This window comes from Eurypyga helias, unplaced genomic scaffold, assembly GCF_000690775.1.
Source record: "Eurypyga helias isolate BGI_N326 unplaced genomic scaffold, ASM69077v1 scaffold7758, whole genome shotgun sequence".
Taxonomy (NCBI): Eukaryota; Metazoa; Chordata; class Aves; order Eurypygiformes; family Eurypygidae; genus Eurypyga; species Eurypyga helias.
The window spans coordinates 1-14,883 of NW_010268840.1; the positions used below are offsets into that span (position 1 = coordinate 1).

At 39.2% G+C, this 14,883-nt stretch overlaps 1 protein-coding gene across 1 annotated transcript in view; it reads right to left on the reverse strand.

The window, feature by feature from the left end:
* Positions 1–1,035: 1,035 nt before the first annotated feature.
* Positions 1,036–14,883, reverse strand: part of GFPT2 (glutamine-fructose-6-phosphate transaminase 2) — a 17,917-nt gene continuing 4,069 nt past the window's right edge. The window contains exons 2-19 of the mRNA XM_010157877.1: positions 14,284–14,391; positions 13,568–13,666; positions 12,775–12,900; positions 11,651–11,709; positions 11,020–11,154; positions 9,484–9,545; positions 7,571–7,650; positions 7,167–7,284; positions 6,314–6,477; positions 5,664–5,759; positions 5,460–5,557; positions 4,998–5,118; positions 4,525–4,682; positions 4,283–4,397; positions 3,552–3,679; positions 2,710–2,877; positions 2,117–2,278; positions 1,036–1,516 (exon numbers count right to left, since the gene is read on the reverse strand). Coding sequence (XP_010156179.1) covers positions 1,472–1,516; positions 2,117–2,278; positions 2,710–2,877; positions 3,552–3,679; positions 4,283–4,397; positions 4,525–4,682; positions 4,998–5,118; positions 5,460–5,557; positions 5,664–5,759; positions 6,314–6,477; positions 7,167–7,284; positions 7,571–7,650; positions 9,484–9,545; positions 11,020–11,154; positions 11,651–11,709; positions 12,775–12,900; positions 13,568–13,666; positions 14,284–14,391 — 2,042 coding nt within the window. The 3' untranslated portion in view covers positions 1,036–1,471. The remainder of the gene's footprint in view (positions 1,517–2,116; positions 2,279–2,709; positions 2,878–3,551; positions 3,680–4,282; positions 4,398–4,524; positions 4,683–4,997; positions 5,119–5,459; positions 5,558–5,663; positions 5,760–6,313; positions 6,478–7,166; positions 7,285–7,570; positions 7,651–9,483; positions 9,546–11,019; positions 11,155–11,650; positions 11,710–12,774; positions 12,901–13,567; positions 13,667–14,283; positions 14,392–14,883) is intronic.

Sequence of the window (14,883 nt, forward strand, 5' to 3'; positions counted from 1 at the left end):
AATTATGTATTGTGTATTATTATATATTATTATATGTTATGTGTATATATATTCCAGTATCTGTGGCTTAGATACTATATTAAATGCAAGTTTATGGCACTTTTTTTTCTTGGCCAAGAAGGCAATTTCATGACCATAAACAGCATGTGTAAAAATACAGACACAGCTTCTATTTTCACCTCCAGGAAATTTATTCCCCCATTCATCTACCTCAGTGGAGGGCAAAATAGAAAGGTTTAATCAATAGCCGGTGTGAGCTATAGTAGGAGCCACAATCAGAGATTATGCTGTTGTATCAGTACGTGTCTGGCAAAATACTGACATACAGTCACCAAATTAAAATCTCCTGTACTCGTGCTTCAGAAAGGTGGTTATAGGCAGCAAGCTACTGCAACCTGACACGCTATTTTAAAACACGGCTGTTGGATAAGGAAAAGTAGGGTGTGTCAACCTGGGAGACCTGTGTGAGACAGAAAGAACTAACCCAAGAAACAGAGAAAAGAAGTCCAATACCAGTATTTAAGTAAGAATGGGGGAGAACACTGTCTCTCCTACTTGTATCACAGTACTGCAGCGTTGCATCTGTGTTCAGAGCTGAGGTGAAGACTCATCAAGTTAAAAAAAAACCAAACACCAACCACCATGAAACAAGAATTATATAATCTTTTAATTGCATTGTGATTTCATTGTACACTCTTCAAACAGAAATATCACTTGAAAGACATCCAGTTCCCTTATTTTGTTGCACTGTACATGTTATGCAAATAAGAGCTGGGGTGGCATACAAACCAAAATGTTGCTCTGGCTTTTCAAATAATTAGTTGAAAGAAGCAGAAATTTAAAACATAGCTGGGAATTTACAGCCACAGAAAAGCTTTGCTAAGACTGGTTAAATATGAAACACAGATGCAAAGTGGGGACAGGGAGCTGGGGAGAAAGAGGGACAACAAATTTCCAGTTTGAGGCTGAAGTAGGAAAAAATCCCTATCAACTGTACACAAGCATCACCATGCTCAGTACTTATATTCTGAGCATTACCAATGCTACAGATAAGCAGTGTACTAAAAAAAAATAACTTAAAAAAAAGCTATACAATTGTAGTTATAAATACTCTATCTTTAAAACTAGTTAAGTAGTGTAGGCTAAAAAAATGTTCACAGTTACTCTGAAGAGAGCTGTATATATATATATATTGCACAGTAGAAAAGTTCATTCAGTATACCATGTGTAAACAATTTTCATCTTCTCCTTTGGCAATTTCGGGACTTAGAGGAGTACTTGCTGTGAGCAAAAGCACTTGGGTACAAGGCACATCAAAAGCTTTTAAAGCTGCAAGATAAATCCTTCTGACACCTTCCAGTTAGCACTGTCACTCTCTTTAGAAAAATGTGTACCTATCAATTCAGAACAACACATTTCTACAAGTATAACTCAGAGGTCTGGTGACAAAAACATCAGCTGTTCTTGGCTGTTATTCTACAGTGACAGATTTGGCCAAATTTCTTGGAAAGTCCACCTAGAATGAAGAGACATACTTTCAGTATATGACAGATAATACTGACATTCTGCACATGACAGTTCACTTAGCGTGCTTTTTTAGGCTTCCTAATGAGTTCTGCTTTATTTTAGACACATTAACACACACCAGAGACTATAGATCTGCAGATAATGACTCACTGTTGAATCCATCCTTGCTTCTAAAACCCTCCTAACAAATACATATTCGTTTTGCACAGGGTACCTTTCCAAAGCAGTTACCATTAGCAGGCTGACGCACCTCACCAGTATCAAACTGAGCTCTACAAAGCACTGAACTATTTTAAGCTGAAGTGCAGCATCACATTTTTAGATTTAGCTCTGTGAAAAAGTCCTACCTGCACGCTTAACTAATCAAACTGAGAAAATGATCTTTATATTTTTTTAGAAGGATACCAATTAAAAGAATACAATGCTGAAGATTTGGCACTGCAAGACCACCTCTACCTCCACAGTCAATCTAAGTTGCACTATCTATTATGATAGTTCTTTGTTAAGATATAACTGGGGCTCTCACTTTAAACTGGCAGGAGGAAGTTCAAAACTGCACTAACCAGAGCTAAATATAGAAAGCACTTACGTCGTATCCTCTGAGAACAGCCAGGTGGAATGAAAGCAACTGGAGAGGAATAACACTCAGGACTCCTTGAAGGCAGTCAACTGTATGAGGCAGCTCTATGGTTTTGTATGCAAATTTTGAGCTTTCTGTGTCTTCTTTAGAACACAGAATGATTGGACGACCCTGAAAATAAAATTTTGCAGTGTTAAATGAAGAGCTGGCTTGGAACTGCTTTGAAATACTGGTTCACAGCATGCCTGAAGTATGTTTGAAGACGCTTATGTAGCTCAACAAAGACAATGCCAGTCTTGCACAATGACTTTTGGCATTCACTGTTTTGTAAGGCTTGAATGTTTTCACCCTGTAGAGTTTTAATATTATTCCATTTGCTTCAAAACAAACAAAAAACCCAAACAACCGACCCACATGCAATCAATTTTCACTACTGGTGTTACCCTGTAATGACAACCTACAATGCAGATACAGCATCTTATTTGTAACTTAATAATCGGGGGGAATCAATCCCAAATACATATTTCTTCTGAGGCACAGTCAGCAGCAATACAATGTGCACAATCTCTTTGCCTATGACACTGTATTATTAAACAGCTTACCTGTCGAGCAGTGACCTGTTGCAGAGCATTCTGGCACTTGGTGAAACAAGGATCTTTCATTATCACCATGATAACAGGCATCTGTTTATCTATTAGGGCTAATGGCCCGTGTTTCAGCTCACCAGCCAGGATACCTTCGGAGTGCATATAGGTGATTTCTTTTATTTTCTAAAAAAAGCAAATGCCATTGAGTTACTAGTGTATCAGATGAGAAATAAAAGCCACAAGAAGCAAAACAACAAGGCTGTACATCTGCCACTTAAATACCGACATACGGTATCGAGTTGGTAATTTCAAGGATCAGTTAATAGTGAGAACAGACAAGCTTGTCTGCTGGGATTTCTAGCAGGCTGCTGGTGGAAGCCTGTGCACATGCATTCGCAGATGAAGAATGGAGTAACCAACAGGAACTTTAAGAACTGAACACCCAGCAAAACCTTGGCGAATGCAGTCTAACCTTCTACGAGAGATGGATATGCATCCATTCCACCAGGAGGTTCATAGCATAATTTATGTGTTTCCTGCATGAGCATCTCATCTGAACATCAGAACACTGTGGTTTTCTGATGTTATTTTCAAATGGGCCAGCATGTTAAGTCTTTCTTTGTTTGTTTGTAACTAGACTAAACACTGCATTTATTATGTGAAAGAAACAAGAAATTGGTATCATATCCAGGTTCACCTTATGTACCTATTCAGTCCAACAGGACTAAATGCTGTGTTACAAAGAGCAGTTTTACTGCAGCAGAATCAAGCTGTAATGAAATATTATAAATAAACTATGTTGTAGAAGCTACAAAGGCTCATTTTCAATAACTTCAACAGTATCGTGAGGTTCCTACCAGAGCTCCTTCCAGACAGGTGGCATAATTATATCCACGACCCATAACCAGCAGTGATCTTTGTTTGTACAGTTCAAGAGCCAAATCATGTATCTTCTCATCCAAGGACAAGACTTCTTTAATCATCTCTATTGGGTAACATAAAAAAAAAAAGCATGTACAAAAGCTTTTTTAATTGGAAAAAATAGTTTGCTTGTAGTAGGATGCTCTAATCTATTAGAACAAATATGTGTAACACAATTCAAATGTTAACTTTTTATCTTTGACTGCAGTTTAAGGATATTTTCTCCAGCCTTATTTACAGTAAAAAAATTAAAGCAATTATTGGTTTGAGCAGTGCTCATCCATCCCATTTGTATTTCTAAAGGAAGTTTAAAGTCACCTTGAATGAGTTTCCTTTTAACTATCCTGATTAAAAAGTGAAAGGCTTTAAAAATTTCAAATCATCTGTTTAGGAGATCAAGTAATACTTCTCATACGAAACTACCTTATTGTAACTAGAAAACCCAACCCATGAAAATTCTGATCTTCCTGCCAAGTTTCTTGGAAGGGTACTTCTAAAACTGGCAATTAGTGTAGAAACTAATAGTCCATTTTTTTTTATATTGTCTACCTTTCAGGAGGAGGGGGAGAGTGAAACTTAAATAAGAAAGAAACATCCTCGAGTAGTATTTTATATTGCCCATTAAACAATATCACCGATCCCTTCTCAAAACCAAACATCAATATACCTGGCAATGATTTTAGACCGCTAATGATTTCCTGTCTCCTCTTCTGCAAGGAAATTCTGTCTTCAGACATCATTAGGCCAAACATTACAAGAGACACAAATTGGCTGGTATAAGCCTGCAGACAAAACAAAACATTTAGCAGCAGAGAGTTAGAATGATCTCAGTTTGAAGTGCTACAATTAAAATTTTAATTGGATTCCACAGGGGTGAAGCATGAAAGTCAAACACTGAGGAGCAATTACCTTTGTGCTTGCCACACCTATCTCAGGTCCTGCATTGATATGTACACCACAGTCAGTCTCCCTGGATATCGAGCTTCCAACTGTGTTTGTGATGCCAACTGTTAGAGCGCGACGTTCTTTACAATACCTCAAGGCCATAAGCGTATCTGCAGTTTCACCTGGAAAACATTTACATCTTGACTTCAGGTTGACAGAGGATAGTAATGATTCCTGAAAAGAATACAGTTCTACACAAGTATGTTCTAAGTAATTGCATCCACACTTACACAATGCAAAATGCAACTGAAAACAATCTTTGGACACTCACTCATTGTTTATATACTTGAATTGTTTGAAAGAAACTTTAATTCAAGACAAATTTGGCCCTTGAGCCACAATCCTCCTTGGCAACATGCAGAAAGTAGTAAAACACTGGCCTTTTAAATTTTTTCTAGTTTTCACTCAACTGAAGACAAACAGTTAAGGCAGCTCACCTGACTGACTTATAAAAAAGCACACGTCATCTCTGAATACAGGTGTGTTTCTATCCAGGAAGTCACTAGCAAGTTCCACCATCACTGGTAACTCAGTTAGTTCTTCCAACACTTGTCGAGTCTGTATTCAAGCAGCATACAATATTTGTTAATATTCCCACCCATAAAAGTCTTGACATCTTAAGAGTCGGAGATGATCTAAATGGATTCTTATTACAGCAATGGATAATTACAGCTCACCAGGGTTTTAAAAGTCAAGGTGAAAAAAGTTAATTTCTAGCATGTTAGGGAACAGCACTAGAGTGTTAATGAAGAATGTGGCACAAAGGAAAACTAAATGAAAGGGCGAGACCCCGCAATAAAAGGCAAAGCTTGAGGTACAGAAGGAAAAGCAGACAAAGAGCTGTTGTCTAAAAACCCAGCAAGGAGTTAAATATGTGTTTCAGCTACGGACGAACGTACAGCTACTGCAGCGTGATAACTGGTCCCACAGCCAATAATGATCAGTCTTCGGCACCTTCTGATTTCTTTCAAATGATCCTTCAGGCCCCCCAGAAGAACTGTAAACAAACAAAACAAGCATGAATCAATGGTGTAATGTATTTTGTAGTCACTGTGCTCAAAATTTGCAGGCTTAGTGCAGCTTGAACATCTGTTCCGAGTTACCTGTGCTGCTCTCAAAATTCACCCTGCCTCTCATCGTATTGACAACTGACTCCGGTTGTTCAAAAATCTCCTTTTGCATGAAGGCACTGAAGTTACCTGTTTAGAAAAACATTACAGGGTAATGCTTAGGTAACACTTGGGTTTGTTATTTGAAGTCTATTACAGTTACAAAGAGGCAACTTTTAAGGCAACCACTACTTTGTGCTGGCAAGCTGATTTGTCAGGGTTAGCTTAAACAAAATTTTAGGAATGGGTGAGAAGAAAGGAGGGATTGGTAGTTTGCTCTATTAGGTTGGTTTCATTTCCCAACACTGACACGGAAACTAGAATCCTTTTTAAGGAAACTTCTGTATTCCATTTCAGTTCTTAGCTTACAAAGTTTGCCAACAACTACATCAATATGTTAACATTACTTATATTATCACTCCATATCGATATGAATACTAGCATCTACAACTTTTCCAAGGCTAAGAATGGGTAGAGTCCCATCCCTCCCACCTTCCCTTGGTCTTAAAGCTTGAAATGCTCAGCTGCCAGTCAAAACAGCCTAAATATCCACTCATTTTCACAACAAATGAACAGTTTTCTGCCTTATCTACTACACAGTAACTATCCCTCTTTGATACTAATTTACAGATGTTTCAACCCACCCTTCATGATTTGCTGCAGCTCCATCTGCAAAGTTTGGATGGCCCGGGAAGGATCATCACTGGCTGAACGCTTGAGACGGTGAATTGAAAGCTTCCCATCAGTCACTGCTGCAATGTCATCATCTTCTAAGAAAATCACTCTGTTGGTGTGTTCAATGATGGCACTACAGAAAAAAAAAAAACAGAGGCAAGCATGTCAGTCAGAGTTGGTAGCAGCACTCTGAAGCAATTATGGCAAATATGCCACAGAGCACTTCTAGCCCCTCTATCTTACTTTTGGGCCTACGTACAGTTAGAGCCATCTTAAAGGAAATGGCTCCATCTGCTGCTCCTCCTGCACTCCCACAGGAGCCCAGAGCAGGAGGCTCAGGAACCACAGCTCCTCACATCAGCAAGTTCCTGCTAAAAAATCCAGGGTCTCTGATGGACCCCTGAGATCAGGATCTTGCTTCTGAGTGACAAATGGGTACCTGATGTCCAGGTTCCTGCTAAGTTTGGAACACCACCACTATTTCCTCCTCTGATAGCTGGCTTATAGGTTAGTCTGGGTTTTGACATTGTAATTTGCTCAAATACATGGCTGATAGCATCTATGTGTACCCAGCTTACCTTCCTACACTGGATTTATTTTACACAGAGGTTAGTAATTGGCAAATATTTCCAGTTCCAAAGCTGATATCAAGCCTCCAGGTTTTTCCAGTGCCTTAGCCTGTGGGCTTTATGAAGTTACCTGGATTAGAAACTATTCTATCAGAAAACAATTGTACAGCAGCAAGATAGGGTAAGATTTCCAGAACACTCTCACTTCTAAAGAAAAACAATAGTTTGATAAGTGTTTAAATACTTTTATTACCTTGCATCTGAAGCAAAGAAAAATTCTACTGCCTTATCCCCAACAGCATGAAGGCAGGTAGAGCTGTCCAGTCTTTTCATACGTGAATTGCATATGTTCTTCACATTCTCAATGTTGCCTATTAAGGAAATGAGACACTTTAAATGCAAAACCAGGTCTGTTCCAGTTAGATTACAGACTATACAGGTTCAAGGTATCCCAGTTACACAAGTATTTTGAGAGGATGGGACTTTTCCATGAACTACACATTGAGTAGAATAAAAATAGAATATCATCAGCTAAGAAGCTATTTGGGGCATCAGTTGGTAGTTTTATAGTATGAAGACCAATTAACCCAGTTTCTAAACATAAAATAACAATAATTTTAGCTCTTAAAAATAATCTAATTTGATCTACCAACTTACACGTTCTGTATAAAACTGGAATCTGTTCAGTGGAGAGCTTATACTTGCTTCTAACCCCAATGAGCAAAGGACTCCCCCTCCTACAAAGGAAAAACATGCGAGTTTACAGAGAGAAAGGTGCACACAAAGAAGTCAAAGGACATTTGTGAAGTTGAAAGACTATATCTCATCCAGCTTCCTAAACAGGAAGATCCTCCTCAATCCTGATCCTAAAGCCATTACATGGCAGGAGTTATATCAACTCGATTTGTGTAAGATTTGTCAAATGTTATTATATGAATAAGCGCCATAGGCCCTCATGATTCCCTCCCCATGGATTGCACCCAGGTAGAAGAAAATATATATGAACTAGCTGTTTTCCTTCCAGTAATCAGAAAAAAAGCTTAGCACAGGCACCAATTCGAATACTGTTTTTAGGCAAAGCTTACTCTGCTTCTGAAGTGAGCCAGCAATAAGCTCCAGCACGCTTTACTTTTGAAATACTGTTCCACCTTTAGCCTTTTAAGCTCAGCTGCACCTCTGAAACTGTACAATATTAAGGTCATTTTTTAATTATACGGGTCACGTGCCATATTGAAGAGCTTATTAAAAAAAAGTATCTCGCAGGAATAAAAGAATAAGTCACCTCCCCACAACACCTCAAATTACAAGTTTAGCTTCTCTTAATCCCCTCACTCCTAAAAACCCAAACCTGAACCACATATAGAATAGTTCATTTCAGAAGATGTTCTCCAGTTAGTGATGGTACAGATGGCTTTCTCACAGTTTTAATATAATCCTATTTTAGACCACAGCAGCAATGGGCTTTTTTAGTTGTACTACAAAACAGTCTTTATTTCCACTGCTACTGTAGTATCTTTACATTTCCTAAAAGTTGTTTTCCAAGTCATAAATGAAAGTAGGACTTTTACAGAAAAAACTGTATGTTGATAAATGCTATGACAGCTATAGAACGCTCTTTGTATAACCTATTAGCATGACCCTTTTTTAGGCAACCTGGACACACTTCTCAGAGTCTTTATTCAATGTGAAGGAAAATTGTACCTTACTCTTTCTCCCCCCCTTTTTGATAAAGGAGAAATGTTAGCACACTCTTGATACAACTTTAGAAACAGAGGATACGCTGAGCTTCTTTATTGACGCACTGTGAGAGATAAAAGGACAGACTATGGCAATGAGTTTGTTGGTGGTACAGACTTCTCAGTGCGTCATTTGGACAATCTCCAACTGTGAGTGTATTTACATGAAGCAAGAAAATATAGAATCAAAGAATGGTTTGAGTTGGAAGAGACCTTAAAGATCACCCAGTTCCAACTCCCTGCCATGGGCAGGGACACCTTCCACTAGACCAGGTTGCTCCAAGCCGCATCCAGCCTGGCCTTGGACACTTCCAGGGATGGGGCATCCACAGCTTCTCTGGGCAACCTGTCCCAGTGCTCCCCACCCTCATATCTCATTATCTGATTACTTTTCACTACAGTCTTTGCATACTCAAGAAGTCACTAGTCACATCTAATTTATTAAACAAAATCAAGTTAAAGATTACAGGGAATCAACACAAGCCTCTGGAAATTCTGTGACCTGCAAACAGTACAGCTCAAATGCAGTTATATTTAATAGTAAATTGAAGAGATACTCAGCAGAGCTTTACTGCACTTCACAAGGATTCCACCACTGCAGCTATCTTCTAAGTTTTGGTTAATGAAGCACTTTAAACATCAGTATTCTAGGAGGTTGTTGCATTTTTTATTTATTTATTTATTTGTGGGTGTTATAAGTTTTGTTTGTTCGTTTAACCTAAAAAAGCATCATTCTGTATAAAATGGATTTTTACTAACCTGGGGGGTTGTATGTTTTGTTTGTTTGTTTAACCTAAAAAAGCATCATTATGTATAAAATGGATTTTTACTAACCTGGTAGCAACAGCTTCACCTGGGTAATGGATGCTCTTGAAAACCAGTGCAAAAGCACCTTCCTGGAAGCCATGCAAACAGAAGAGAGAGGAAAAAAAATAATCCTCAACAACTTATCTCAATTAGCTGCATCTCATTAAATGGGGGCCCCTCTTCCTGAGGAGGCTGTGAAGGAAAGCTCTTTATCAGGCATCCCTTCCTGGAGGGCAGACTGCACCTTTAAAGGAATTGGTCACTGAGCAGAACAAGCCAGCAGGCACGTAACAGTGTGACAGCTGAGAGATCAGGAAGTGAGCACTTAGCCTCGCTTTATAAATAAAAACAATACCTTCCAATGCACGGGTCAAGAAAACCTCTGAGATGTGACCAACATGTTTACTTTTACTATGAAGACTGTTAGACATCTACTTTCCTAAGACTTTTACTAAGAACGTGCAAGTAGCTGCGTTTTATCATGCATTTTCAGCTAAAATTTTGGAGTAACTACTTCTAGTTTAAGCAGCAAATTCTTACTGAAGTATTTCCAAAAAAGGTTCACCAAGAAAAGGAAAGAAAAAACCAAAATCCACTACACAAGAACAAAATCAGGAGCACACAATCAACCACTCCATACTATTAATGCAGCTTGCAAGCTTGAGGAGTATTCCAAAAGCAGGAGCAAAAGCTCCCTTGCCCTTGCAAACAGGAGAGAAGGTACATTCACGCCCCCGCAGGGACTCCAGGCTGAGACTACTCCGCTCTTGGGCGGTCAAGTGAAGGCACCACTTCCCTCCAGCTCCGTGGCTGCACCACTATTCCCTCTTGATCCATATGGGCCTCTACTTGGTGAATATTCCAGCCCAGCCCTAGGGCAACCCTACACAGCTGCTTCAGAGAGGAGAAAGGGGAGGTGAAAAAGTAAGAAATTGCAGGAAGGGGAGGGCAAACATCTGCCCAGAGACTGGGGGAGGGAACAAAGCAAGCTTTCTCCAAGGTCTGCAGTGCGTCTATCGAAGCTTTTAGGCGTTCACATACTAAGTAACAGGAGACTCCCACTTCGCCGTTTGGGAACCAGCTACGCCATGAATCAGTACAGCTTGTTAGATCTATTTCCAAATATGGGAGCCAAGGCATACTATTAGACAAACTTGAATCACAGCAGTGTTTTGACATGATCAGAATAGCCTTTAGGAACACACTGCCCTTTATGAGAGACTTCAACCCCCAGAGGCTCCTACATTTTTTTTAATTAAGCTGCTTCATTAAAAAAATGCGATAACCTCTTGCTTAAAAAACACAAACAAACAAACCCAAAACAACTAACAAAGCCCACTGCTAGTGCAATTTCAAAAAATTTACCATGGTAGAGCCTTTAAAGTTTCCAAAATTTTAATCTGATTTCTTGGTCTATTAAGCATTGTTTAGAGGCCAAAAAGTGTTATTTGCAGCACTTTCTAAGGACTCCTGCAGAGGATCTAAATGCAGAAATTCAGAATACTAAGGTACCCTTCAAACAGCTTAAACTGTAGCACAGGAAAAAAGAAACTTCCCACTTACCAGCTGTTGAATAACTCTTTCCACCAAGGCAGAAAAGCTGGTGTCCTCACTCTCTCTGTTGTCATACATGTATTTGATCAATTTGGGGATCGTTTCTGTATCTGTTTCAGATTCGAATTCATAGCCTTTGCTCTCCTGAAACATCATATAGAAGAGTAAAAAGTGTTTTCATCCTCCAGCAAGAAACACTGAAGAGCCTTTCAGCTGTCTCAGTAAGACAGACTCCTTGGAGCACTACACTGGACTGGATATATATCACTACAGACAAAATACAAAGATTTATCCTGTCATAGCTTACTCTTTCAGAAATACTGTAATAAGACATGTAGTAAGACTTGCTCGGCATCTGTCAAGCAGCAAGAGACAGGAGGGAGCCCACTCCACACATCCTTCCTATAATTTGAGCATAAATTGCTACTCTACTCAGAAGTACTTTGCATTTAGGATTACAGGAACATATTACACTTCACCAGCTCCCACATATATTTATTAGGCAGACTCCTTCACACCACTATGTTATAGATGGTATCAAGAAACTTGAATTCAGATTCCAACAAAGTCATGGAAGATCTGATAGTAGTCAGTGGGGCATTGACTTTCTAGTTTTAGAATCAAGTTGCCACAGACTCACCAGAAATTTTCTCAGGTCCTTATAATTTGTGATGATTCCATTATGGATAACAACGAATTCTAAAAGGGAAAAAAAAAAATTATCAGTAATGAAAAATTAAGATATTTAACTCAGAACACAAAATTAGAGGGGAAAAGCTTAGAAGTACACTGGAAACCACCTGCTATAGCTTTTGACCTACAGTTTATCATAGCATGAACAACAGAAAGCAGAAGCTTCCAAATTCTGTTGGGTCCCCAACATCAGAAGGATGTGGACCTGTTGTAGCAAGTCCAGAGGAGGCCATGAAGAGGCTCAGAGGGCTGGAGCCCCTCTGCTCTGAAGAAAGGCTGAGAGAGTTGGGCTTGTTCAGCCGGGAGAAGAGGAGGCTCCAGGGAGACCTTATAGGACCTTCCAGTACCTGAAGGGACCTACAAGGAAGCTGGGGGGGACTTTTTACAAGGGCCTGTAGTGATAGGACAAGGGGTAATGGGTTTAAATTGAAAGTGGGGAGGTTTAGATTGGATATCAGGAAGGAGTTCTTCCCGGAGAGGGTGGGGAGCACTGGGACAGGTTGCCCAGAGAAGCTGTGGATGCCCCATCCCTGGAAGTGTCCAAGGCCAGGCTGGATGTGGCTTGGAGCAACCTGGTCTAGTGGAAGGTGTCCCTGCCCATGGCAGGGGGGTTGGAACTGGGTGATCTTTAAGGTCCCTTCCAACCCAAACCATTCTGTGATTCTGACAGCATATGAAGGTTGTTCCAAATCATCAAGAAAGTTTTAATCTACACCCAGTAGAATAGCACCAAGCCATCTCAAGTGAAAAATAGTATGAAATCTCCCTTTTCTACCCCAGACAATATTGATGACTAACATTTTCAGTGTCTTACCTTTTAAAACAAGAATGTTATGCTTTGACTAACGTGCACCAGTTCTCAGAAAACAGATCTCTAATCTTTTACACTGTTAGTTTTGCCTCAGAAGAGTCTACTTTATCATAAAAGTCTAACGTAGAGAGAATATCAACAGATTAGCCCTAGTGTACAATATAGGTACCATAACACTAGTAAGAAGAGAGTACATATATACTACGTGGCTTCAACCATTTCAGATCATACAGTTCCAGAGTGCTGCACAGATTACATACCATTCCTTTTATCTGATCTCTGAGGGTGACTGTTTATTGCACTTGGTACTCCATGGGTCGCCCAGCGAGTATGAGCAATTCCAAAATGTGTTTCAAAATCTGTTTTTGAATCCAGGTCATCTTGTTCTATATACAAGAAATTCAGTTTATTCAATAATTGAGTCTCTCTCTCACACACACAGTTAGTAAAGCACTAAGAGAATTCCTATAGGCAAAAATCTAAAGGTTATCTTCCGGCTTTCTTTTAAATCAGTTGCTTTCCTGACATTAGTTTGCACTAGCTGAAGTGTACTGTGATTAAAACTTTGTTTGTCAAGACTTGAGCACTTTTAGCCAATACTAACAGCTAGGCTAACAGACCACATTACTACAAATTATAATGCCAATGTATTAAAACACAACTTGAGTTCTCCGCAGATGGAAGCACTGCATAAGGCAGATTGTGATGACAGTCAGATGCTTAAATGCTCCTAAATTCCGTCAAAGTCCGTGTTCCTACGTTTCAGCTACCAAGAACACAAATTATCTAAGTAAAGCAGTCTCGGGTCTTGAACAAAAAGAAGCAACAAAAGAGGGGAAAGCAGACTGATAATTTCACAGCATTACACCTAAGGATCAACTTGCTCCTCAAGTACATATTTGGGGAGCACAAACAATTTAACTGCCATTGGATTACGCAATGCAGTTATTTCTGGTACAAAACCATAACTGTAATTTCATGGTCTCTTTCTGCTGAGATGCAGATATCTGACTAGGAGGCCAAAGTAAAGGGGTAGTTTTTAAAGACACCTACTGTACAACTCTTCTTCCAGGGCCTTTACTTTCCCTCTCTTCTTAACTAGTCTGATGAACCTTTCTTTGTCTTCATTATTATTTCCATCAATTGCCACTCCTGCATTACACGACATAGTCACAAGTGTTATGTAAAGCATGAAATACACTGGATGAAAAAAAAAAAAAGCTGAGAAAACACAGACAAGCACACAGTAGTGAAACAACAACTTTAAAATTATCCTGCAATGGGATATACTTGAAGTCTGATTTCATCTTATACAGATCTGGTGACAAACTAAATGCAATCTAGATCCACTGTATAAATGAAAATATACACCAGCCATCTCAATTTTTGCTTGAGGACAGACTGAAATGTTTTTTCCCAGTGAAATAAGCCAACTCAAATTTAAAGACAAGTTTAATCTTCTTCATCCTTTCACTGGGACTCAAGCGCACAAAAAAAGGCTCTATGGAGGTCTTCTTCCTCACACCCTGTTTGCTTTGCTTATGCGTAACGAAACCTCAACCACCATCTGATTACAGAGTTAAACACCCAATTTAAACTCCTGAGAAAATATGAAGGAGAAAATCCAGTAATCAAGGTAATTAGTTCTGATCTTTCCATCTGCAGGACAAAAAAACCCCAAATCCAACACGAAGAAGTTGAAAGCATCCAAAAAGTTACATAGGTAGCTACTGGTTGCTAGAATTAATTTGTTAAGTTAGTTTACATACCTGCAGAGTCATATCCTCTGTATTCCAGTCTCTGTAATCCTTTTATCAGGGTTTCAAATATTTCCTTCCGAGTTCGAGGCACTCTGTAGTTTAGATAAGCAAAAATTCCTGTTTAAACAGAAAAGGGGAAGGGGAAAAAAGAGGCAAAGATTTTTTTAGTTTGCATCCCTTCAGACTCAGTTTAAAACTAGCATCACAAAGAGGTCTTAGGGGGACCCCACCTCCCATTTAGTATAATTCTTCCTACTGTGTTTTTAAATGTAAAGGGTTCAAATACAATAAAGGAATCGGGACCCTCGTTTTCACCACACACATTTTTCCTGGCCAGTTTCCCTCTCCTCATGTTACCCACCAAGAGTTAAACAGTTGAGAGAGCTTAAAAAAATGCTACTTTTCATGAAAACCACAGCTGAAAATGGGAACATTGTGATCTATTTCATATCCAGATCTAAAACTAGACAGTCAAAGAAGGAATATATTCACCAGTACTAACACAAGGAGACTTTTGTAATCAAAGTCATGGCCTTAAATACCCACGGGTAGGTACTAGGCAGAACATCTATTTCTGAAAGGCTCCAACTTAATCCCGTATACAACAGC